General features: G+C 37.3%; 1 protein-coding gene across 1 annotated transcript in view; it reads left to right on the top strand.

The window, feature by feature from the left end:
• Positions 1-11,934, top strand: part of COMMD10 (COMM domain containing 10) — a 170,243-nt gene extending 158,309 nt beyond the window's left edge. The window contains exons 6-7 of the mRNA XM_046665221.1: positions 9,692-9,751; positions 10,731-11,934. Coding sequence (XP_046521177.1) covers positions 9,692-9,751; positions 10,731-10,769 — 99 coding nt within the window. The 3' untranslated portion in view covers positions 10,770-11,934. The remainder of the gene's footprint in view (positions 1-9,691; positions 9,752-10,730) is intronic.
• Positions 11,935-26,464: the final 14,530 nt, after the last annotated feature.

The raw sequence follows: 26,464 nt of genomic DNA, 5'->3' as shown, positions 1-26,464 counted from the left end.
CTGAGTCACCGTGATGCAGTGGAAAGAACAATGACTAGTCCCACGACTGTACACTTCATGAGTTAGTTTAACTTTGTGAGACCAGTTTCCTCATCTATTAAAAAAAGAGGGTTGAACTAGGTTATTGCTAAATCTCTTTCTTACTGACAGTTTGTGGTTCTCTATCTACCCCATTTTATCAGTTTACTTTGATTCTATGGGTGTGCCTTTCAGCATCCTCAAGTCACAGAATTGAAAAGAACTTTGGGAGATCATATAGTCAAGCTGCTTCACAGAAAAGTGGAAATTTGGTTTCCCTCTACCTCGAATGCTTTTGCTTGCATCTTCTCAAGCTGGTACTGTCTGAATCAGAGCTCGTTGTAGCATCTATTTACCCCTTCAGTTGCCAAAATTGATTCCTTTGATCTGACAGATGGGCAGAAGATCCCTTCCTCCCTCGCTGTCCCATGTACATTCTTCCTGTAGTTGGGAGTTTAGCTGTAAAGGGCGACCTGTCTACCTGGAAAAGGGCCTTTCTCTGGTCAAGAGTATTCTGCTTCCCATGGCGTATTCATCTCTGTGTCAGTATTCTTTAAATGTTTATTGAATGACTGAATATTATAGGTGACAGAAATGGCTAATGTTTGTATGTATGAGTAGAGTTTCATGGTTTTTCAGTCTATAATAGAAGCTTAAATTATATCCCTAGTTTTTTTTTTTTTTTTAAAGATTTTTTTTTATTTTTTCCTTTTTCTCCCCAAAGCCCCCCAGTACATAGTTGTGCATTCTTCGTTGTGGGTTCCTCTAGTTGTGGCGTGTGGGACGCTGCCTCAGCGTGGTCTGACGAGCAGTGCCATGTCCGCGCCCAGGATTCAAACCAACGAAACACTGGGCCGCCTGCAGCGGAGCGCGCGAACTTAACCACTCGGCCACGGGGCCAGCCCCTTATATCCCTAGTTTTATGAACAGTAATAGTGAAGATAGTCAACAAATAATAATAGACATACTGGAATATGTTTACAACGATCTATAACTGCATATAGTTATAATTGTAGAGAATATAATCTATAGATGTATTTATTTAGTAAATGGTTACTAATAATTTTTCTTTTATAAACCCATTCAGTAGAACTTGAAATATTACTTAAATTTTATCTCTTTCCTTCATTTCTGTAACTGAAAAGGAGAAAACTTCCTCTTTAAGTACATAGCAGAGTATTTTTAGATTTAACTAGGACAAGAGATTAGTAGTTTTTCTTTTACTGGGATCCTCCACTCCTGATTTTCTAGGTGAAAAGATAATTGTATCATGTCTAATTCTGATATCCAACTTGAGTCTAAAAACTAAGCAATGTAAATTTGGTTTAATTCTTATCTAGTTTATGTCTATATTATTTAGAGGATATTTCTGCTTGCATAATTTGTGAAGAGGCTAATGCATTTTTCTCTTGGAAATGTATACATGTTCCTAATACCTACCTAATGGGAAAGCAAAGGATATTTTTACTGTCAGCTTTCATCAAGTTAGACCTCTCTGAAGACCTTACTAAATTCTATTTCCATGGGAATTTTGCTAATGGGTATGTGCAGCATTATCCAGGTACTCATAGACAGGATTACAAATTAAAAATAAAAAGGAATGGGTGAACAAATACATCTTTCTTCTTTTTTGAGAAATTGGCAGAATGTTAATCTTTGCACTTTCACTTTCACTTTGCAGTGTTTTCAGATAGGATGTGGAAAGTCTAAGTTTGGTATTAATGAATGAGACCAGCTTAGACAACATAAGTAATGAATTTCCTAAATAGATTCTTGGTTGTAATCTTATATGTGTAAGGCAGAAGAAAGAGAGTAAATCTTCTAGTCTGTGTATGTTTAGTTAACAATATTAGTGACTTTAATGGGTTTTCCTGGAAAATGGAAGATTGAAGGCATATTTAAAAATAAGCCACCCAGTTTTATTGCCTGTAAACTAACGTACTAAATTATTTTGATTCAGGTGATAAATGCCCACCATGCATTTCCACATACCGTACAGGGAACATTTGTGAACCTGGTGATACTCATCATTTATGGAACACACACCTACCCCAAATATTGGAATTCTGTAGGGTTCAGCCCCAGCCTGCCCTCTCTTCTCATACTGCTTTCTTTTCCTGAGCAATCTCGTCCAGTTTTAAATATCAGTGTATCCGTAACTCCAAAATATATCTCTTACCTAAAGCTCTTTTCTGGCTTACCAGACTTATTTCATATATTTTCAGGGGAATCTCACAAACATATCAAGCTATTGATGTCTGAAACCGGACTGTTGCTTCTCCCTTTCTTCAAATCTGCTCCTCTGGAGTCTCCTATCTCAGTTGCATCCATTTAGTTTTTCCTACCAGAAACCTGAGAGGCCTTCTTGACTCCTTCTGTTCTTTCATCTCCCTCTTCACCTCAAATCTGTCACAAAGTGTTCTCTTCTACCTCCAAACCGTATCTCAAGTTTTTTCACTTTTTTCTGTCACTGTTGCCATCACATTAGATCAAGTCACTATCTTTTGCCTGGACTAATGCAGTAGGCTCCTAACTGGTTTCTCCACATCCAGTTGGGCCAACTCTAATCCATTTACAAATAAAAGCCAAAATGAGTTGTTAATATATAAATATAATTATATCATTCTTATACTTAAAACCCCCCAATGGCTTTCCATTGCTGTTAAAATCTTCTCTTCTGTCCATCCCAGAAGAGATGATAGGACCTATGTTATTTTACTAGGGCTGCCATGACAAAGTACCATAGACTGGGTGACTTAAATAACAGACATTTATTTCCTCACGGTTCTGGAGGCTAGCAAGTTTGAGATCAAGGTGTCGACAGGATTGGTTTTTTCTAAGGCTTTTCTCCTTGGCTTGTAGATAGCCGTCTTCCTCCAGTGTCTTCATATGGTCTCCTTTGTGTGTTGATGTCCTAATCTCCTCTTCTTATAAGGCCACCAGTCATATTGGATGAGGGCCCACCCACATGACCTAATTTTACCGTAATTACCTCTTGAAAGACCCTATCTCCAAATACAGTTGCATTTTGAGGTACCAGGTGTTAGGATTTCAACTTATGAATTTTGAGGAGACACAATTCAGCGCATAACAGGGCCTAAACTGATGGTTGATGGAGGAGTACAAGATGCGCTACTCTGAGTAGCGTCTCTATATTCCTTATGGTCTTACTTCCTCTACCCTCTTTTTTCATCAAAATTTTAACTGCTGTAATGTCAACATATTGCCTTAAATAGCTATTGAAAAGGTGCTATAAACATTGGTGTACAAGTGTCTGTTTGAGTTCCTATTTTCACTTCTTTTTGGTGTATACTCTGGAGTGTAATTGCTGGGTGATGTGGTAATTCTGTGATTAACTTTCTCAGAAACTATCAATGTTTTCCGCAGCTGCTATACCATTTTACATTCCCACTAGCAATGTATGAGGATTCCAGTTTCTCCATACCCTCACCAACACTTGTTTTTTCCTGCATTTAAAAAAATTACACCCTTCCTATTAGGTATGAAATGATACCTCATTGTGGTTTTGATTTGTATTTCCCTAATGACTAATGATGTTGATCATCTTTCATGTGCTTACTTGCCATTTATATATCTTCTCGGGAGAAATGCCTCTTCTAGCCCTTTGCCTGTTTTTAAATTGTGTTTGTCTTTTTGTTATTGAATTATAGAAGTACTTTATATATTCTGGGTATTATACTCTTATTAGATGATGATTCTCAAATATTTTCTCCCATTCTGAGGATTGTCTTTTTTACTCCCTCACTTCTTCAAAATCTTGTCAGATGTCACGATCTCAGTGAGACCTTCCCTGACCACCTTGTCTTAAATCTCCACCCATTCCCATAAACACAAATTCCCTATCCCTGCTTTATTTTTTTCCTAGCATTTGTCACCAACAAACATTTCTACATGTATGTATGTGAATTATAATGATGATGATGATCATTATTGTTATTATTACGTATCTTGTTTATTGTCTATCTTCTTCAACTGGAAGTTGTCTCTGTTGCTCATTCCTGTATACATAGTGCCTAGAACAAGCCTCGCAGGCATTTAATACATATTTAGTGAGTAAAAATGAATAAAGGAATTTCACACATAACAATACCATCTTTTTTTCCCCTTTTTGGGGGGGAAATATAACACACATACAGAAAAAGAGCACAATGATTTGTCAAAAAAAGAACACCCTTTTACCAACCACCAAGATCAAGAGATGAATTATTGCCATTACCTCAGAAGCCTCTTTTATGCCTCCTCCCAATTACTACCTCCTCTTGCCAGTCACCCAGAGGTGATCACTACTCTGATACTTCTGGTAATATCTTTGTGGCTTTACTTTGTAGTTTACCACCTAAGCGTTTGTCTCTAAAACCTTTTTTTGGTGAGGAAGATTGTCCCTGAGCTGACATCTGTGCCATTCTTCCTCTATTTTGTATGTGGGACGCTGCCACAGCCTGGCTTGATGAGCAGTGTGTAAGTCCACACCCAGGATCCAAACCTGTGAACCCTGGGTGGCTGAAGCAAAGCGTGTGAACCCAACCACTATGCCAAGAGCCGGCCCCTCTAGAATCCTTTTTGTTGTTGTTTTTTTAAATTTTCATGTAAACAAAATCAATCAGTATTGTTCTTCTGTGCCTGCCTCTGATATTCAACATTACATTTGTGAGAGTAATGCGTGATGTTGTATTTAACTATAGTTTATTTTCACATCTGTAGAACATTCTATTATATTACTATACTACAATTTATTTATATATTCTTCTGTTGAAAGATATTTTGGTTACTTCTGGTTTTTGGTTCTTTTGAATAATGATCACTGTTCTTGTACCTGTCTCATGGTGCAAATGGTAAATGTGTACATTTCTATTGAGCAAATTATTAATGCTTAGGAGTGAATATCTTGGTCATAGGGTGTACATATATTTAGCTTTAGTAAATAATACCAACAAGTTTCCAGAGTAGTTATACAAATTTCCATCCCTTCCAGCAGTATGGTTACTAATATATTTTCATATGTTTTTGGCTGTTTGGACATCCTCTTCTGTGAAGTTCCTGTTCAAGTCTCTTGTGGTTTTTTTTTTTTTTTTTAATCACAGCAAGCCTGTCAATCCAGGGCACTCTTGGGCAACCTGGACCCACCCCTCTCAGCTGGGGAAACTGCTGGGAAACCTACCAAGAGAAAGGTTGTCACTAATTGTTAGTTCCTCCCCCACCCCCTTACATTCCACCACCAGCCAGGCTTTCAGATCATTCACATTAGCTGGAGTCCCTTCTGACAATCTAATCTAGCATCATAAGAATCTCTTAATAGTTTCCTCCTCCTCCCCAGCCAAACACTGCCACCCAGGTGGCTTTTTTTTAATTATTGAGATATAATTGACATAACGTCATGTTCGTTTTAAGTGTACAACATAGTGATTTGATATATGTTCTTGTCCAGTTTTAAACTGAGTTTTATCTCTTTTTTTATTGACTTGTAGGATTTTTCATGTATTCTGGATATGAGTCTCTCTGGCTAATCTTTTCAACCTTTTGATGATATGTTTCGATGAATGAAAGTTCTGAATTTTAATATATTCTGATTTATCAATCATTTTCTTTATGGTTAGTATATTTACTAACAACTTATTTGCTAACTAAAGATTATATAGTTATGTATTTTCATGACTTTTTAAAGGAATCTTTATATACCCCAAGGTTATGGAGGTATTCACTTAAATTTTCCTTTAGCCTTTTTGTTTTACCTTACCCATTTAGAACTACAGTCTACCTTGGGAATAGGAGGCCACGTGAGCAAAAACAAGCAGGAAAGTGTGGGATATTTGGGAGACAGTGAATACACCAGTTTGGTTGGAGCAGAGATTTTGGGGGAGTCTTATGGCGAAAAAAAATAGAAAGATTAAGAAAGATTGTGTAGAACCAAGAATAAAAGACTAAGAACAGTGTTTTCCTGCTTTATTCTCACATGAGCAGATATTGTTTGCAGTAGCCTCCAAAACATCACACATATAGGTACTTCTGTCTCAAGAGGGACCATGCGATAGTGGGGAGGACTTAGTACAAATCAACCACCCTCTCTGCCTCCAACAAAACAGTAACAACAGCAAAGCAAAATAAAGCAAAACAATGTCTTATTTACTGACTTCATTTTTATGTTTAAAATATTCTTCATTTATGTGGAAGGGTATGTATAACAATATCTTGGCCTAGATAGCTATCATTAAATTGACTTTATTTTTTACCAAATCTAGTAAATGTTTCCCATGAGTTGTCCTGGATAATAGCAGTATCTACTGCTACTCCTGTTAAACAAGCAACAAAAAGCCCTCCTAGAAATAATTTGTATTATTTGTCTAGTCATTATATTTCTTGGGAAGACAATATAAACTCTCTGTTAGAATTATCAATTTCTTTAAAAATTTTTTAACTTAAAATACAGTTTTCCTTATATAAAAATATCCTTTGTACCTGATTACTAGAAGAATAGGTATGTATGTTCTCATAAACTTTTTTCCTAAGCACTTGACTATGTAAAAAGTAAAGTACAGTACTATCTACAGTGTGTGTGTATATGTAAAAAAAATATATGCATATATATTAAAAATACATACACATATGTATTAGAAATATATACTTATTTCGTTTCACTGAGTGATTAGAATTATGTAGTTCAAGTTTAAAATAGTTTTGATATATAACTGACAAGATGACAATGCATTTTGATGACTTGAGACTGTAGTTTTATGCCTCTAAGATATTTCCCCTCTTATTTAGTATGACATAATAGGCTACATTTTATTATCCAGACTATCTTTCTGACTCTTTGGGAAAAAAATTACGACTAAATAATCAAGCCTCATTATCTATTGACAGTAATAAACAGGAAGCACATGGATAAATTAAATCCATTGTCAAATTCAGCCTATAAAACTACTTTAGCCAGATTTTTCTACCTCTTCCTCCAGAAAGCCTATTGTTAGAGTTGCTGCTGATAGCTGAGATGGTAGGTTTGAATTTCATTTTATTTTTTTCTCCTCTTCCCTTAACAAAGATACTAATGGACCAGGAGTTGAGTCAAAGGCCAGAAGTATATAAAATAAACTAAGATGTATGTAGAGCTAGACAATCCAAACAGAAGCACCCCTGAAATACTCATAATTGAACTCTCATTAAACTTAATGCTTTTCTTACATCCTTGTTGGGTCTGGACTGCCGTTGATTTGTGTCCAGACATTAAACTGAAGAGAAGTTGTTTGAAAACATGCTTCCTTAATGGCTAGCACCTTACATAGATTTTCTGAAGAGTAAACAGTGAAGTTAGAGAGAGGATTCTGGTTTGACAAGTGAATCTGAATATACCTTCCTAGTTATATTCTTAAAGAAAGCTAAGAGTGTGTCCTCCTAAAAATGCTATGGTCCCAGTAAGAATTTTGATCAGGCCCACTCCTAATATTTGTGGGACCTGAAGCAAGGGTAAAAATGGAGGCCATGGACCATATGTCTAAAGTTAAAATCATAAATAAAGTTACCAAACTGTTAAATAAAACGTGTTCTGTACTTCTTTCTTGATAAGATACCTTTGTATTATCCTGGAAGCCCAGACCTGAATTTAAAATTCTTAGACTCTGTGGGGTTCCATGTCAGAACATGACAATGTGGGGTGTGGGCGCCTTGCCCAGCCCCACTTTCCTTTTTATCCTACACGTCTAAGCTCCAACCTTACCCTCCTAAAAAACAACTGCCTTTGGCCATCCCTTGGGTAAACATAGATTCTCAAATTCTAAGGATAATCTCTCTACACATAGACATGAAACACTTAAAACCATTCCCATATTCTCCCATAGTCTCATGATCTTCTCTAAGTCGTGGATTGAACAGGAAATGATAATAATAGCTACCATTGATTATGCCACACATAGGCATATTTTATCTCAGGTATCACCATTTTTCCTTCTTGGGGCTAAGTATTTCAAGAAGGCAAGACACTAAATTTCTATATGTATATATAAAAAATATATACACCTATCTATATTTATACATACACTCATGCACACACACAAATTATTTTAGCTATTGTTATTTTAAGAAGTATGTTTTCAAAGTTACCTTCTTTTTCTTTCCTCGTTGTAACTTTTTAGGAAAAACTACCTTGAAACAGAGCAAAGCAAAGCTTGGCTGCTACCTCTAGGGGTACAGCAAATTAGTTGTGCACGTGCTGATTCAGTCTTCAATCCCTCCTAACTTTTGGTTTGGGGGAAAAGTAATGAACTTGCCTTGTTTTTCTTTAGGCTAAACCTAGGCCCATCATCTCCCTTTAACGGCTGGGAGGAAATATGAGGAAATATAGCACTGCCAGATAATACTGATTCGGCCTGTGGTGGTCTAATGATATATGCCAATTAGCCAACTAATTTTTCTAATACAGTTTGAAAAATTTCTAGTTTTCTGACATTCCTAAAGGATGAGGCTTTGAAGCAGATATGCTTCTTCATTCATTTTAAAGCTTAAATACTTAGGTGGGTGGATGAGAGAAAAGGAAGGCGTGTAGAATTGGATCCTTTGTGTTCAGGCTTCATGAAAAGAGAGGTGCCATTTCTGAACATAGCCCCATTGACTCTCCTGGAGTTAGCTGGAGATAACTTGTTTTGAAAATGTTGTCTTTGTAATGGAAATCATTAAAACAAATAAAACAGGAAAAAAGTAAACATAAAAACTGCGAACTAGAATTACTAGAATGTTGGAAATAACCACAGGCAGTTAAATACATGAGTCAATGTCTGTTTGCAGCAGTTTCCCACTTCTTCAGTTCATGGTGCTTGTTTGATGTCAGGTGAGCATAACAGTGTGGTCAGAGCAGGTAGCACATTCTTGGCATTCTCTCCTCATTAACTTTCACTCCCCAAAGGTGTGTTGAATAAAATAAACATATCTGAACAATCTTCAGAAACTAGTTGTTGCCTCAGTTTACAAAATCAACCAAAAGCCAGTCAGGGTGGGTTGGGTTAATGTTGCACTTTCCTACACCATCATGCATACATACAAAATACCACTTAGCATTTGTAGCATCCACAAAGATTTCTCTATCGGATGGGAGGTGAAATGAAGGAGCCTGTTTAGGTCCTAGCTCTGAAGCTGTTAATTGTTAACTTTTGCTGAGTCTGTACATTAAAAAAGGTAACAATCTCAGCATGTTAAGATCATAACTGTTAAATTAATACTTGGAGGCAGCAGCTGTGCTGATGTGCGGCATTAATGGCTGGATGAGTTCAATCAGATATGCCGCCTCCAGTGTCTTTGTGTAATGGTATTTACTAGATTTCAAATGGACTGCTGAGAGAGATGAAATATAATCTCATCTATTATCTCTGTCTCGAAAAAAATAGGTAATGAAATTGTTCTCTTGCTGGCATATATTTTATTAACCTTTGTGGAGTCAACTTAAAGAACAGATGTCCCTATAGAGTTGAAACCTTCTGCTAAAGAGGAGTGTTATTAAGTGCATTTGTGAGTTCTAGGAACAGTGGGGTTGAGTAGGGCAGGTAAGTATTTTTTTCAAAACCCCTCAGAGAATAATATGGCATATTCTGGGGCTGACTGGAGAGGAGAAAAATGCAATGTAAGTTGTATATAACTAAATTTTTTCTTTCTTTCTTTTTCTTCCTTACAGAGCCTGGAGAAAGTTCTTGTGGAATTCAGTCACAAGGAGTTGTTTGATTTCTATAACAAGGTCTGTATTTTTAAAATAATTCCTGATATGTGGGTTTTTAAATAATGTTTCCTTCATTTTTACGAATTCTTATTTTTTTTTTATTGAGTTATTGATAGGTTACAATCTTGTGAAATTTCAATTGCACATTAATGTTTGTCAGTCATGTTGTAGGTGCACCACTTCACCCTTTGCGCCCACCCCCCACCCCACCTTTCCCCTGGTATCCACTAAACTGTTCTTGGTCCATAGTTTTAAATTCCTCATATGAGTGGAGTCATACACAGATTATCTTTCTCTTGCTGGCTTATTTCACTTAACATAATTCTCTCATACGAATTCTTATTTTTGAATGCCATATTATGGAGCTAAATTCTTTAAACTCTCCTTGTAAACACCTTAATATTTCACAGTAGGAACCATTGCCGAGATGAAGAGAATCTGACAAACTAAATCAAGAACAAAATAGAAATAGTTCTAATTAAAGCAGTAAGATTGTTGGTTTAATATAAAGCACTAGGTAATGAACCGTGTGGTACCTAGCCACGCTGGCACTTCAGATATAGGTAATGTTAAACATTTTAATTTCTGGGCCCAAGGGAAAAGGAAGATGTCAGGCCTTTAAAGATTTCTCTTTGGGCATATTTCATGTTTCTTTCCAAATACTGATTTTGTAATCCAGGAAAATGCACTACCACCCCCCAACCCCCCAAATCTTATGTAGAGATCATTTAAAGTGAAACAGCTGGGTATATTTAAAACAGTAGTGTTTAGAAATCCTCCTTTACAATTTGAAAACTTAGATAGCAAGCATGAATTCTAATATCTTCACATAAAAAGAAAAATTTTGTAAGTGGTATTTTTATTGCTATGTGAATGGATTTAATAAGCATAGTTGCCAGTGCCATTCTTTCCCTTCTATTTGCGTGTTTCTAAACAACAATTCATGTGACTTTCTCTCCCTTCACCAACTTTCTCTTTTTTTTCCCTTTGTAAATAGCTAGAGACCATACAAGCACAGCTGGATTCCCTTACATGATGTTCTCAAAGACTGGTTTCTTCATCACACTCCTGCCACCTTGTTATTTTGCATTGAAGATAGACTGCCAGCTTGTGTCTTCTGAAGGATTCAGTAGCTTTCTTCTTGTAAATTATATGGCTTATTGCTTCTTAGACAAATAATAGCCATGGGAAATCATTGTTCTGAGTACCAAGGTTCTAATATATATTCTCTAGTTCCATAAGCCAACAGAAAGCAATTGTTAACACTTTTGCATTAAAGGAAACAAAAGTGAATACTGTATTGTTTTTACTGTCCTATTTTTGTTCTATTTCCTGACCTGTTTATTTTTTACATACTTGATGACACCTTTATGTATCAAGGAGGGTCCATGGATACAAAGTATAATGTGTACCTTAGAATACAGAACTTCAGTAATTATATTAATAAAAAGTAAGAAAGCAGCCACATGCAATCAAATGCATTATGGTATTTTTCCTTGAATATAATGAGTATATTTTGCTTGAGAAAAAATGTAGGAAAAAAATTTAAAATAGAGCTAGTAGTATATCAGTTAATTCCAGTGTGAGCTTCTCTGTGCACTTTAATTTTCTGTCTCAGTTTAACGATTTAATAACAATCCAGGTTTTTGTATGCTTTTCTTTGTACTGCAGATTAATAATGATCCACTTCGTATTGTGGGAGACAGATTCAGATCATGAATAAAAATGGTTGTAATGAGTGCTATCCTTAAAATTTCAAAACAGATATTTTTTACATTCTCTTTCTGTAAATATGTTAATTTCAGTCAATAACATTTTTATGTCTTAAAATTAGTTGAACTGAAGTGCAAAATATTTTATGCTATGAATTTATATAAATATGAATATTATTACCTGTAAGAAAAAATAATTTCAGTTCCATTTTTTAATGAATGAAATATCTGTCCTACATTGTTTCCAGAGAGGGAGGGAGAGAGGGACATTGGGAGAAAGGAGGAGAAGGGGAGAGGGGAAGAGGGGGAGAAAATGAGAGAGAGAGATGTATTGATTCAAACATGACTATTCACATGAAGGAGTTTGATTTCAGAAATGTCCTATAGTTAAACAAACAGAGCCATTGAAATTAAATCACGTTCCTTATATGAGGTATGTGAGTAATACAAGTGTTAAATGTCTCCCAAATAAATGTTCAATATATGGAATGTATGCCTTTACTCATTTATATGTGTGCTTATATGTTGTGACTTAGAAGAATTGGGAGTTTGGATTATTTGGCAAAGTAACTATTATAGTTGTTGTCCATAGTTGATTGATTTGAAAAGTTTATAAATTCAGACTTCTATTGATAGGATATCTGGAAGACATGTTTATAATATAATCAGATTTATTTCTATATGTGGCTTGTGGGATCTCTCTTATTTTTTTATGCTCTGTTCTGCCAGTCCTCAGAGGCAACTACTTGAATACTATAAACATTTTGGTAAATATTCTTTCAGTCTTCTCCTTATGTACAGAAAAACATAGATCATCTCAAGTTGAATTTGTTAGGCCTTCCTGACAGTGAGCATATAGATATGTAGAAGTTTTCATTGTTTAATGGCCAACTTCACTCCCAATGTAGTTGTCTAAATTAAATGTGATAGTTCAAAATGAAATTTTCTATTAGTAGTTCGTTTATGCCCCCTAAAAGAGCTGGTTTTATACTCTCTAAGAGTATGTCTAAACCTATACAAAAAATGTGGTAGTTTTCTATTAGTCTATTTCATGAAAGTCTGACCAAAGGCATTGAAGAAAGGCCAAGTAGAAGGTTTAATTCCAACTAAGAACATAATTATTCCTGAAATATATTTAATTGCAAGTATTCCTTAAGGCAGCATCATTGTTATGATATGCAAGTCAAAGAAAATATCATCCCCAGAGAGTATTAAATGCATGTTACTTACTCATAGAAATAAGATGAGTGGAGGGATAAGTGGGTACTGGAACCTACTATCTTAGCAAATAAATATTTCTTGTATGAGTGCTTGACTTGAGGGTTGAATAAAAATAGAATTACTTATTAGAAAGGAACCAGTGTACAAAATAGCTACTACAAATAATATCTGCAATTCTCTGATTAAAAACTATATTATTTTTAATTAGGAAAATACAAAAAAATCATGAAGAAGTAACCTAAAATTATAGAATCTCATCCAGAAATGGCCATTAATGACATTTGGTAGATTTTATTGAAGTTTTTTTTTTATTCATATATCTTTTTTTTCTCTTTTTTGCCTTTCTTTCCTAACAAATTGGTGTAATGCCATAAATACAGATTCATTCTTTGCTTTGCTTTGCTTATATAACATTATAACATGAGCATTTTCATGTCCTTATTGTCTAAAATGTAATTTTAATGTGTATTAAATAGTCCATCACTTGAATGAATTGCATTTTATTTAGTTATCCAATCTGTTGTTAGACATTTAGATTATTACCTGCTTTTTAACATGCTAAAGAACTCACTGGTGAATATCAATAGGTATAAACTCTACGTCTCTTGTTATTTTATTAGTATAGATTCCTAGAAGTGAGATTATTATGTCAAAAGTATGAATATTTATTTCCTATTTTTATTTTAATGGGATTTTATTATAAAAATAATGGTTAAAAAAAAAGATTCCTCTGTTTTGCCATCTCATTCCCCAGAAGTATCTACCTAAACTTAGGAACATTTGGTTTATATCATTTCAGACATCTTATATAAATACAAACACACACACACACCCCTCTTTGTGTATGTTTTTATTTACTTACATTTATTTTATTTTATTTTTATTTTTTGGTGAGGAAAATTGGCCCTGAGCTAACATCTGTGCCAATCCTCCTCCATTTTGTATGTGGGATGCCGCCGCAGCATGGCTTGATGAATAGTGTGTGGGTCTATGCCTGGGATCCAAACCTGTGAACCCCAGGCTGCTGAAGTGGAGCTCACGAACTTAACCACTGTGTCACCAAGCCAGCCCCTATTTACATTTATTTTAAGGCCATTTTTGCACATTGATGAATTGTTTCCCCAGAGGTTCATATCAACCTATACTCTCACCAACAGTAAATGAGAATTCACCCATCTCAAGCCAATTTCATCAGCCCCTTCCTCCCACTGTACATTTCATTCTCAACATTGTCTTTAACCTGGGATCGGGTTTTGGGAAGAGTGTAGGGTGAGAGTAGGTTGGAGCCTGGAGCATCACTGATTACTTGGGATATGTCATGTTGATAACTCCAGAGGGACTGAAGAGGAAAATCTCTTCCAAAATCAGCAAATGTGAGAGCAAATAGTACAGTATATAAGTATAAGGGCATTGAAGTCAGACATTTATTTCCTCAACAAATATTCAGTGAGTGCCTATGATGCCAGGAACTATGTACACCAGGTAATGTGTTAACAGTGATGAGCAAAATAAATATAGTTCCTGGCTTCTTGAAGCGTAACGTGTTAGATAGTCAATTAAAAAAAACAAGCAAAATGTAATAAATTGTGAACAAGTATGGGATGAAAAATAATTGGATTCTATTAAGAGAAAATAACAGATGGGACCAAACTTAGAATGGAGCATCAAGGAAAGATTCTCTGAGGAAGTGAGATTTGAGCTGAGTCCTGTAGGATGAGTAAGAATGAAGCAATAGCAGAATAGAACAAAGTGCATTCTAGACAGAGAATGGGCCATGCGACGAGCCAGAGATTGGCCAAGGCCTAGTGCAGTTCAGGAACTCAAGATCGCTGTGGCTAGAGTGTAGTGAAGAAGGGGATAGAAGAGTGCATTACAGTCAGAGAGGTAGTCCTGTCACTTCTACCACCAAAATATCTTGCCAGTATGTCCTTAGGGCACTGCCTTTTCTAAGCGACCATCATCTTTACCCTGGACTACCCTGCTTCCACTCTAGCCTCCCTGCAGTTCACTTTTCACACACAGCTCTTATTTTTGAAACATTAATCATATTAATTACACCATCTCCTTGCCTAAAACCCTTCAAAGCCCATTTCACTTCAAATAAAATTTAAGTGTCTGGGCTCTCAGGACAAACTAAAAATCATATCCTAGTTCTACTACTTTTTGTGTTACTTAATTTGCTAAAGCTCAATATTTTCATCTTTGTAATGGGAATAATAATCTAAATAACATGGGAGTGTCATGAAGATAAAATGAGATAATTCATGTTAAACATTTAGCATAATTCCTGGTTTGCTATAATCACATAATAAGTGTTAGCTGTCATTTTCATAATCACTAAGAAAATGACCAGGCTTTCTGTTGAAATTGTTCCACATAAGGTTTGAATTAAAGTCAAAATTGCAGAAAGCTTGCTATGAAGCCCTTTCACGTTGAATTTACTTGGAGTTCCAATAATGACTCTTATGATCCCTGGATTCGAACATAATACCAATCTATCCCGCTCAATTTTTTATCAACAAAATAAGGTAATAGGTGTATTATGGAAGGGACTAGAATCAGAATTTTTTTTCCTATGATGATCTTTCTGTGTAGTTCTTCTGGTTCTGAGAAATGTAACGTTTCCTCTATACAATGACTTTCAATCTCTCCTTAACTTAAACAGTGTCTTCTACACCTTATTCATTTTACCCGGGGTCAGCAAACTATGCCCTGTGGGCCTAAGTCAGTGTACCACCTGTTTTTATAAAGTTTTATTGGAACACACTTATGGTGGACAGACTCCCAATCATCCCTGCCTTTTGGTATTCACAACTAGGTATAATCCTCTCCCCTAGAGTGTGGGTAGCACCTGTTACTTGCTTCTAACCAATTGAATATGGCAAAGATAATGGGATGTTACTCCCTTGATTGTTACATTATGTAAAATTCTGTTGAGCTACCCAACTCACTCTAGAGACTTTCTCCCTTCTTGGCTTTGAAGAAGCAAGCTGCCTTCTAAGAGGGGCTATGGACAGAACAACATGGCAAGGAACTGCGGGTGACCACTAGGAGTTGAATAGCTAGCAAGAAGCTGAGGCCCGAGGCCTAAGCCCTACAACCACAAGGAAATAAATCTGCAAACAACTTGAGTGAGTTTAGAAGCGGATTCTTTCCCAGTTAAGCCACCAGATGAGAGCACAGTCCAACTGACCATGATTGCAGCCTTGTGAGAGCCTATATGAAGGACCCAGACTCCCAACGCTCAGTACTTGTGAGATGATAAATATGTGTTGACTTAGACTTCTAAATTTATGGTAATTTATTATGCTGTAATAGATAACTAAAACAACAGCCATGCTTTTTCATTTACATACCGTCTCTGGCTGCCTTTGCACTACAACAGCAGAGTTGAATAGTTGTAAGAGAGAGCATATGACTGAGAAAAACTAAAACATTTGCTACCTGGCTCTTTATAGGAAACATTTGCAGTCTCATGCCTTATACTGTGTTTCCCCGGGGCAGCCCTAGAGGAATATAGCAGTTGGTAAGGGATACGTAAATCCATAAGATGGATGCGGTATGTATTTCTGTAGCATCACTATTACTTTAATTTTTGCCAGCTACGTAGCCATCCGATTGCAAATTATATTTTCCATCCTCTGCAGCTACTGCAGCCATGTGACTAGGTCTTACCAATGAACTGTGAGTGGAGAATTCATCTCCACTTTTCTTTCCTCTTTCCGTGACTGAAACAGATTTGGAGCCGAATCAGCTTTGACTGAGCAGACAAGGATAATGCTTTAAGGGATAGGAAGCAACAAGATGGAAAGAAGCTGCGTCCCTAAATGTCCTCATGGACCGGTGCTGCCAATATGTCCTTGACAATCTGCTACCTCCAGACTGTTATGTGAAAAATAAAAGATCTTGTTTGAGTAACTGTATTTGGGATCTTTTTACTACAGCAGCTTAGCCTATAGCCTAACTAATATGGGGATAACGTGATTCTAATTAGCCAGTAATCTAAGGCATTTACACTTGTAAAGAGAGATGAGTGTTTTATGGCATATAGTTCAAAATACATATAAATGTTAAAGAGAAAAATGGGAAACTTCGAAAAACTTTGTTTGCAGCCTGCAACTTCAGGTTAAACTCTCAGAGCTACTGGGAGCATATATTCATCCTCCCCGCCCAATGTGGCTACTTGGAAGAAAAGTTTGAGAAACCATGGATGTATATTGGCAATTTCCTCCAAAGTCCTTACGTAATCCCTTTTCCACTATGAAGAAGAGGGCGAAGACACTTCTGACTTGTTCAAGCTCATTAGTCAGAAGCTGCTCAGGAATTAGAATTTAAGTTTAAGACGAGTCAATTTTGCTTCCTTCAAACTTTGATTTTTGTCATCATTATGCAAATAGTTCTACTCAGCACACCAGCCTCATTTAGTGCTAAAATTAGGAACACATTAATTTGAGGGATTTTATAGTAAAGCTAATGGCGTTTATAGTTTTGGAGAATTTCAAGAATTTTATCATTGCTCCCCCCTAAACCCCCCCCATACTCTTGAATCTCTTTAAAGGTCTTTTGCTTTTCTCTGAAGTTCACTGGAGGCCTACGATCCAAATCCAAGTGATGGCAGTTTTCATAGGCTCCTTTATTTGTTTTATTTGAAATGGAAAGTTATTAGTTCTTATTTCAAAAGAAATAGTCTTCAAAGACAAGAAAGTTGAAGCAGGTCCAGTTTATAAATCTGTAAGGAAGAGGATGCTACAGGAATAGAGAAACCATTTTAATCTCCAAGGCAGGAAAAATAATGAATATATAATAACGTTCCCTTAGTAAAGCCAGAGTTCAGTCATTTTTAGCATCTTTTAATGAGAATCTGAGAATCTCATTTTATAAACGACTTGGTTTTTTAAAATATTTTTTCTTCAAAGGAATCTAAAGGAAAGAAGGAGAAAGCAGTTAATAGTAAATTTAATCGTTGCACTTATTTCTGAAACTGAATTTTAAAGAACACAATACATCCTACCTGAATTGTTTAAGGAAAAATCAATAATAAGGTTTTTCTCATCTATAATAAATGTAGATTTGCCGTGAGGCATGGAACTCAGTGATTTCTCAAGGTCTTTCCCATGTCTCCTTGCTTCCAAGATTGGCAGATTTCCTTTGTGCTGTTTCTAGTCTACATTTCAGACTCTTCCTACAGTTCAACCAGGCTACCTATGCACAAAGCAAAAGGCTGTCGCCAGAAACAGGCTGCTCAAACACTTCAGCATTGGAAGCGTTAGCATTCTTCCCTGTCCAGGAATGTGGTTATGCTTTGGCAGCAGAGCACAGTAATTTTCCAAGTGATCGGAGAAAGTAGTGACTCATACATCCCAGATCATGTGCTCTACTTTGCAGTCCAGCCTCTCTCACTCTATTACTCGCTGATGTAAGTAGTCCTGTGAACATCAGGGCACTTAAGAAATATTGGCTGAATGAATTAATGGAATACATAAATAGTTCTCTCCCTCTGCCTCTCTTATTTGCACAGTACCATCTGAATTCTTAAAAACAAACCAAATGATCATCAGATTTACAAGAGTAGTTTTCAAACTGCTTTAGCCAAATACGTTAGTAATCCCACTAGGGAATAACCACATCTCCTCTGGGGAGGATCTCCTGAAGTCACTGACCCTTCATTCATTGAGCAGGAGATATACATGAGAAGCATAAGAGCCTGCTAACACGCTGGAGACCCAGATTTCTCCAGTCCAAAATGCGAGGGCAAATTCTCCCACTGATCTGAGGAGATTTATGATAGGAAGTTGACCTAGACATGCTTCTGGTATTGATACTGCAAAGACTGAAAAACCATTACGTTCCTACCAAATTCAGAGGTGATTTATGTGACAGGGTCAAATGAAGTGCTCCAGAAAGAGATCAGAAACATTCTTAGATTGAGAGATGTTGTTAAATATGTATAGATTTTGTGAGCTCATTACCCAGATTTTAATTTCTTGTTGAAAAGAGTGTGTCTTGATTGAAGACACACACATATACATACTGCCTACAAGGAGGCTTTCCTCGCTGATGTGGAGCAATTCAATGACAGTTTTGGAAAGAAATCTCCCCTTACATGGCACAGGATGTCCCTAGTTATCACAAATACACAGGCTGGATGGATGAAAACCTGAAAGAGCTGACATAGATAATGCAGAATGCAAACAAGATGCAGAGACCCATTCAGAAGGCTATTCAATAACAGTTAAAATTTACCATATGCAACCAAGACTGTGCGTTCAGATGTAGAGTCCAACATGAGGGATCAGTTTCTTCTTGATAAAGTGGTGATTTACAACGTCTAACTTTTCTACCTCGCAGAAAAGGTCCTCTTTGTCAGAGTTTTGGTGTTTCTTAATGCAAAGTATGTTTGCAGTTATAAAAAGTTAATAAAAAGTCAGCAAGTCTGGGTGCATCGGCTTTCTGAACTTGCAAATTGCCCAGCACAGGCATTCCTCCCTCAGCAGGCTTGGAAGACTCTGGGAGTGGCCACCTTTGCTAGAAATGCTATTAACCTCCTTTGTATGTTTGGGTCAGCAGCCTTATAAAGTTCTGCTGGGCCAGCTCAGATGTGTTGATAGATGCCCTGAGCTCGTGGACCAGTAGAATGTGACCACCATCTGTAGGGTTATTCCCTCAGGCACTCAATGAGAATTGGCCCAAATGTACTGATTTTACAGTGCTGTGGTTCTCCCGTACTGGCTTCTGGGAACCACTCCCATCTCTAATTTTCCTGGATCATTTTCCTTGGGTTAATGCCATTCCCACAAATGCATTTGTACTTTTGGATCCGTTTTCTTTAGTTTACACTTTCGGTTAAATTTATAATCAGGATAATCTCAAAAACATTTTAATTAATTTTATATTTAGCTCTGTAGTCTGTGCTGGGGACCCAGGGTTACAAAAGTGTCTGCTTGAAAAAGTGGGGCCACAGAAAATCAAATTTTCTTTCTACAGAATCATATTTTTTGAGAAGTGAAACATTCTCCTATAATTAAATACTCCTTATTTTATCTGCTTTCTAACACTATGTATTTTAGGTTTTACTAAAGAAGCCACCTCTATTTCATAAGCTTCTCTGTAGGGGGTTTCAAATAGAACATTTTTGTGGGGAGAGGGTGAATGTTTTATTAGGAAAGGAATGCTTCTGTTTCTTCACCTACTTTCATGTTGTCTCTCTTTCTAGCTCCCCCATGTCTCTTAAGGGAGCATAATTTGCCATTATGCTTGGTCAGTTATAAAATATTGGTTGGCCCTGTTTGCTAATGGGCAGAGTACAGTAAATAGACCATGTGTGCATGGTGATCCTCTCTTGCACTTCTGCTTTCACTCCATGGGTTGGAATTGTCAGCAGAACCAGGGATCCCTCAGGGCCTAGCCATCTTTGTCTACCTCAGCAAAGCATCATTGCTTTAGTTTCCTGCCATGTGGCTGACACAGTAGTGTTAGTCCAAAGTTTGAGGTGAAGCCTGAGGTATATTGGGGAGGAGAGCAGGAGGTCCTTCTTCGGCCTTAAGAGTAAACCATGTGCTCTAACCCAGCCTTATCAAGCTCTGAAAGATAATAATAAAGTGTTGCTTTGTTTCCCATTTGTTATCAGTCTTTCTGTATGCAGCTCCCTGGGTAATGTCAAGGGTTGAGGAGTGATAGGCAGGACAAGAATTGGGCATTTGGAAGTTCTCCAGTCAAGTGCCATTAAATGCAATCACAATTTCGCTTCTGTCCCTTATGGCTCTTCTTAGTAGATCTGTCTTATTTTTCAGCCGTAAACATGTACAGAGCTACGGACAAAAATATCAAAGGCATCATTCATACTTTTAATTCTCAAGTGGGCAGTGAGTAAGAGAAGACTTTGAAATCAATGACTCTGACTCCCTCCAATGAAGACCAGCTTGACACTTCTAACCCTCCATTCTAAATAAGCAAAATATCCACTTCTCTGAAAACAGGGAGGGTTGCTGAGTCAATTTCAAAGGCTGATTGGTTACCCACTTACCACAACAGACCAGCAGGATGGAATTTGTCTTGACACTTAACTTCCTCTACGTTTCTCAGTGAGAACTTGAACTTCAACCTCTCCCTCCAGCTCCCTAGGATGCTAAGAAGGTACGGAATGTACCTTTGGTTGCCTGACATGATTCTGTCTTTTGACCATTTACTGAATTTGTGAAAAGAAAAGAACGATTGGAAACAGTGCTGCTCTCTTTCCAGGCTAAGCGTTTACAATGCAACACAGCTAAGTAGGAAACTGAGAAAAAGAAAGGATGAGCTATTAACTGACTGATCAAGTTACCCTTCTGTGCTCTGGTAACAGATGTCCAAGCCACTTCAGGGCTACCTTTGTGCCTCCTTTTCTAAATGTGTTTAGTTATCTACAAGTGGGGCTGATTCACAGCATATGAAACCCACAGGAGTTGCTTCAGGCAGAGGGATGAATGAATTAAAGACTTCTTCCATATGTTAGTTTCACCCTGAAGCATTTAACCCATCCCAATGTGTATCAAAAGCAGAGCAAACTGATTCTGCAATGCCCAGTTGTGTCTGCCTGAAACAATTAACCACTACCATACGGAATCTATGTAAGTGCTCGTTGGCTAAACTTCATCCACAAAATGTGTTATGGGTAGGACAAAAAAAAATTCTAATTATATTAGTGACGTTTAGCTTTAAAGTGCATGCAACATTTCAGTTGCCTGCAGGGGGCTCTGAAATGTCCCAGGATATGTTTCAGTAATTAAACTTGCCTGCCTTTTTCTGCTGCTTCTTCAGGACTGCCATTGTGGAGGAGGAGAGCCAGATGGCAGGAGCTTCCTCTCCCAGACCACTCAGCATGTCCTCAGTTTTTGCCCCCTACAGCCACAGCTTGTTCCCATCCTTCTCCCTACATGAATCAGCAGCAATCCCACGACAGGCAGAGTGGGAGCCACAGACCACCAGGAACTTATCCTTCATGCAGAGACGCTTCAGACCTCAGACAGCAGTGCCCAAGGTGCCCAGACAAAGCCCTGGCATATTCTACTGTGAGGTTTCTGCGGCAAAAATACAATAAGTAAATGAATAAATCAGCAGTTGCTTTGCATATATACCCAGATTTCTTCATTTATCTTAAAAAAAAAAAAAGGGAAGGAGTAATGGAGAAAGGAATGGACAAAGATTTTTGTGTGTGTTTTTTAAAGGTGTCATATTTAAGGAAAAACGGGTTTTGGTAGCCTTATAATTATCATATTCAAATAGGATCCTGGGCAAGACTTTAGCTGGACAGCTCTGCTTATTTATTCATTCATTCATTTATACATTTATTTATTCACCAACTATTTAATAGGCCAGCAAGTCATACTGAACTCTTGTTCTGCTTGAGTATCAGAATCTACAATAAAAGCCTTGCCCCAGGGCCTCAGGAAGAAGGAAATCAGGGGACAAAGAGGCTCTCCCTACTGACTCCAACAGCTCTCTCATGGTAGAAGGAAGATGGGGAAACACCAGTGTGGGCCATTTCTGAGGAGTCACAGTTGGCCCTTGATTGGTCAGACGCAGCATTACCTTCAGCCTCAGCTCCTCAGTTAATGAGACAATCAATCAAAAAATAAAACAATGTAGTTCTGGTAACAAAGACTAATTAACTGCCTGCTTTGTGTCAGTTAGTGTGCTAGGTGCCAGGAATTCAGAATAAATAAGACTGGGTCTCATCTCTGTGTCCTTAATACCGGGTGGAACATCACCCAGCTTGATGGGGCAGCAACTGTAACACTGAATACAACTAACAGAGCAATGACCCACTGGAAATGTGAAGCACTTCACAGTTTACAAAGCTGTTTCATACTCCTACTAATCTTATTTGATTCTTACAGTATTCTTCTTTAGTAAATTGGACAAGTATTATTTCCATTTTATAGATGGATAAACTGAAACTGAGACGCCTAAGTCACTGCCCAAGATCACACAGGTGCACTGCATTTCTGACCTCTAATTTAGGGCTCTTTTAATGTCAATTTTTGCCTCTTGGCTCTGAATGTCCCCTTCAATACTGCTCTGCAGTAATGGTTGGAATCCCTTTAAGCTCTTCTTTACAGTGAGCACCATGTTAAGCTTCCTCTGGAGGGTGCTGGAGGGACGATGCAAGAGGGATCAGCAGCATTGGGCCCAACAACAGGTCAAACAACAGCATTGGCCCTCAACTGGGAGGCCAAGTAAACGGTTGTTACTAGAGGACAAGCTAAAGGAAGATTCTGGAAGACAGCAGGGATACAACATGAAAAGACCCAGAAGGAACTAGGGAAATACCAAGTGGTCTAACCACGTGTGAGACTCAGAGAAGACAAGTGACTGACTTAAGGTCATGTTGCCCCTTCTTGGTAGATCCAGGAGTAGAAAGCAGGTGTCACGACTCTCAGTCCAAACCCTTACCGTTACATTGCAGTGCTACAATGGTTGTAGGGGTGCATTGGAAGGGTTTGTGCTACAAAATGCCATTGCAGGAAGTAGGGGAAAATACCCCAAACCATGGTTACACCTTACCTAGTAGTTCGAAAGAGTCTCTTTTGGGGATCCAAGAAATTCCCCTGCCAATACTGTTACCTTTGGAAAAGCAACTAGCAGTGTGTCAAATATGTTGAATTTGGGGTTTGACTTCCCTCAAGGTAGTTGACCACCTGTTAACCCACAGCATCCCAGGCTTTTGGGGCAAAGCAAAATATTTTCTGTCCTACCCTCCTCAAAGCATCACTGGTTTCTCTGAGGTGGTCTTACACCCCCACATAAAGCCTCTCCATCACTCCTTTCCAACATCTGCAGCTTAATTGTGCTAATGATTTTCTTTTATCATGTTAGTTTACTTAGCAGGACATTTTCCTTTCGCTGATCAGATGTTTCGCCAGGGAGCCAAGGCATGGAATCTTTCATTAAGTGGAGGTGAGCCAACAGCCTGTTCCACATACTCCTCTTAAGTTTCTCCAAAAACATGACTTCTAGCTTGAATCCTACTATGAATGTATGGGCATATGTGACACACTGTGTGTCGCTAATTTTTCATCAACAGATGGGTCACATATGAACCAAGTAGGAGTGTGGATGTTGCAAGAACTGTGTAAGCTGTCAGGCCGTGTTTACAGCATCTTTGTTGGCTGTCATTGGGAAGGAGCCCATGCTGATTAATTGGTTTGCGATGTGCATACACCTCTGTAGTGAGAAGCAAAAGACATGTGGGTTCAGAGAAAGTAGGCCTGCCTGTGAGCATCCTAGGACAGGCCAGATGCTCTGAAAGGAGTTCCAGTGAAACGAGAGTTGCACTTTGCAGGCTGGCCTTGGCTGGAGATGCATCTTGGGAGTTGCAAGTGCATGGGAAATAAAATTTCCATTACTGGGGAATCTGCTACAGTGAGGATGGCCTATTTACCTGGCCCAATGAAATTAGCGAGGAAGGACAATGCTAGGATTTGCAGTTGCTTACGTTGTGCACATGAACCCTGGGCTTGCCCTAAGCCAGTACTGAGGCATTTCCAAACCTGATGGTTTCCTTCAGAGCCACTGTTTTTCTCCCTCTCTTCACTCCTGACCCTCTCAGTCCTTGCATATGTACTGTTCTAGAGATCCAAGCTTTCCTCTGGGAATGCTCTTTTTTTACTTTTGTCTTATTTATTCATTCAAGAGGCACTGTACTAGGCTCTGGGAATACAGAAGCTCTTCATGGGACTACTTTGTTAGCCAAGACCTCATCACCCTCTCTTAACACCTAGGATAGGATTCTGTAAACAGAAATACTCAGAATAGTGGACTTTTAGACCTGGGATGCCATGGAGTTTGAGAGGAAGGCAGCCCCAGGGCTCTGGTCCAGCAGCTGGCTAGAGCACAGGCCTTGGAATGGCATAGCTTGCTTCATTGCAATGCATCATCCTGGATGTTGAAATCCAGCTGTCCATCTAAAACTAAATATAAAAAATTAGGATTTATTTTTTACTTTTTGTTAAATTTTTTGAGATTCAATTTACATATAATAAAATGTAGTCATTTTAATTGTACAATTCAGTTGGTTTTGACATATATATACACAGATCCATATAACCACCATTACAGTTAAGATATAGAAACTTTCCGCCCTCACAAAAGATCCCACGTGCTCCTTTGCAGTCAATCTCTTCCATCCCTGGCCCGAGGCAACCATTGATTTGTTTTCTGTCATTATACATTAGTTTTGTCTATCCTAGAATTTCAAGTAAATGGAAAGCATACAGTATGTACTCTTTTGTGTCTGGCTTCTTTTGTTCAGCATACTTTTTAGATTTATCCATGTTGTTGTGTGTATCCAAAGTTTGTTCCTTTTTATTGCTGAAGAGAATTCCATGGTATGGATATGCCACAACATGTTTACCTGCTTATCGTTTGGTGGGATTTAGGATTTCCTCCAGTTTGGGGCTATTTATGAGTAAAGCTGTTGGGAACATTTGTGTTCGTATTTGGGAGGGTACATGTTTTCATTTCTCTTGTGGACATGCCTAGAAACTGATGTGTTGTATGGAAAGTGTTTGTTTAACTTTATAAGAAATTGCCAAACTGTTTTCCAAAGTAGTTGCACTATGTTACATTCCTACCATCCATCTATGAGGGTTCTTACTGATGCCTGTCCTCATCAACACTTAGTATTGTCAGTCTTTCTAATTTTAGCTTTTCTAGATGTGTAGTGGCTTTAATTTGCATTTCCATGATGACTAATGATATTGAGCAATTTTTTGCGTTCTTATTAGCCATTCATATATCTTCTTTTGAGAATTGTCCTTTCAAATATATTGCTCTTTATTTATTGGGTTGATTGTCTTCTTAATGTTGATTTTTTTAAAGTTCTTTATATTTTCTGGAAGCAACCCCTTTGTCAGATATATTTATTGCAAGCATTTCTCTCTGCCCATGGCTTGCCTTCAGAAAGCAGAGTTTTTAATTTTGAAAAAGTCTTCTTTTACCAATTTTTTTCTATTATGGTTTGTGCTTTCTGTATCCTATCCAAGAATTCTTTGCCTTCTTCAAATTCATATTTTCTTCTATATACTCTTTTAGAAGTTTTATAGTTTTAAATTATGTTTAAATTTATAATTTATCTTAAGGTAATTTTGATAAGTGATGTGGTTCCACATATATGTTTGTCCTTACACCAGACCCACGCTACTTGGTAACTCTGGCTATATAGTAAGTCATGAAATAAACATTATTATAATTTTTCAAGATTGCTTAGGTTATTCTAGGTACTTTGGATTTCTCTCTAAATTTTAGAAAGAACTTTTCAATTGCTACCAAAAAAATAAAAGCCTGTAAGATTTTGATTGAAACTATATTTAATCTATAGTTCAATTTGGGAAGAAGTCACCTCTTAACAATAGTGAATTTCTATTTATTTAGTTTTTCTTTAATTTCTCTTTGCCATGTTTTGTCATTTTCAGTGTACTGGTCTTATACTTGTTTTATTAAATTTATCCTTTAGGGTTTCATTTTTTTTAATGCTATGTTAAATGGTACTTTTATATTTCATTTTCTAATTGCTCACTAATATATAGAAATACAACTGATATTTATATTTTAATCTTTCATCCTGTAACCTTGATAAACTCACTTCTTAGTTTTAGTATCTTTTTGAGGATTCCTTTGGATTTTCTGCACATGTGATCATGGAGTCTGGGGAAAATGATGGTTGTACTTCTTCCTTTGCGATCTCTATGCAATTTTTTCTTATTGTACTAGCTATGACCCCCAGGACAATGTTAAATAGAACTGATGAGAACAAACATTG

Source organism: Equus quagga, chromosome 7, assembly GCF_021613505.1.
Source record: "Equus quagga isolate Etosha38 chromosome 7, UCLA_HA_Equagga_1.0, whole genome shotgun sequence".
Taxonomy (NCBI): domain Eukaryota; kingdom Metazoa; phylum Chordata; class Mammalia; order Perissodactyla; family Equidae; genus Equus; species Equus quagga.
Note: the sequence above shows the minus strand (reverse complement) of the source record. Positions and strands in the feature narration are given on the sequence as shown.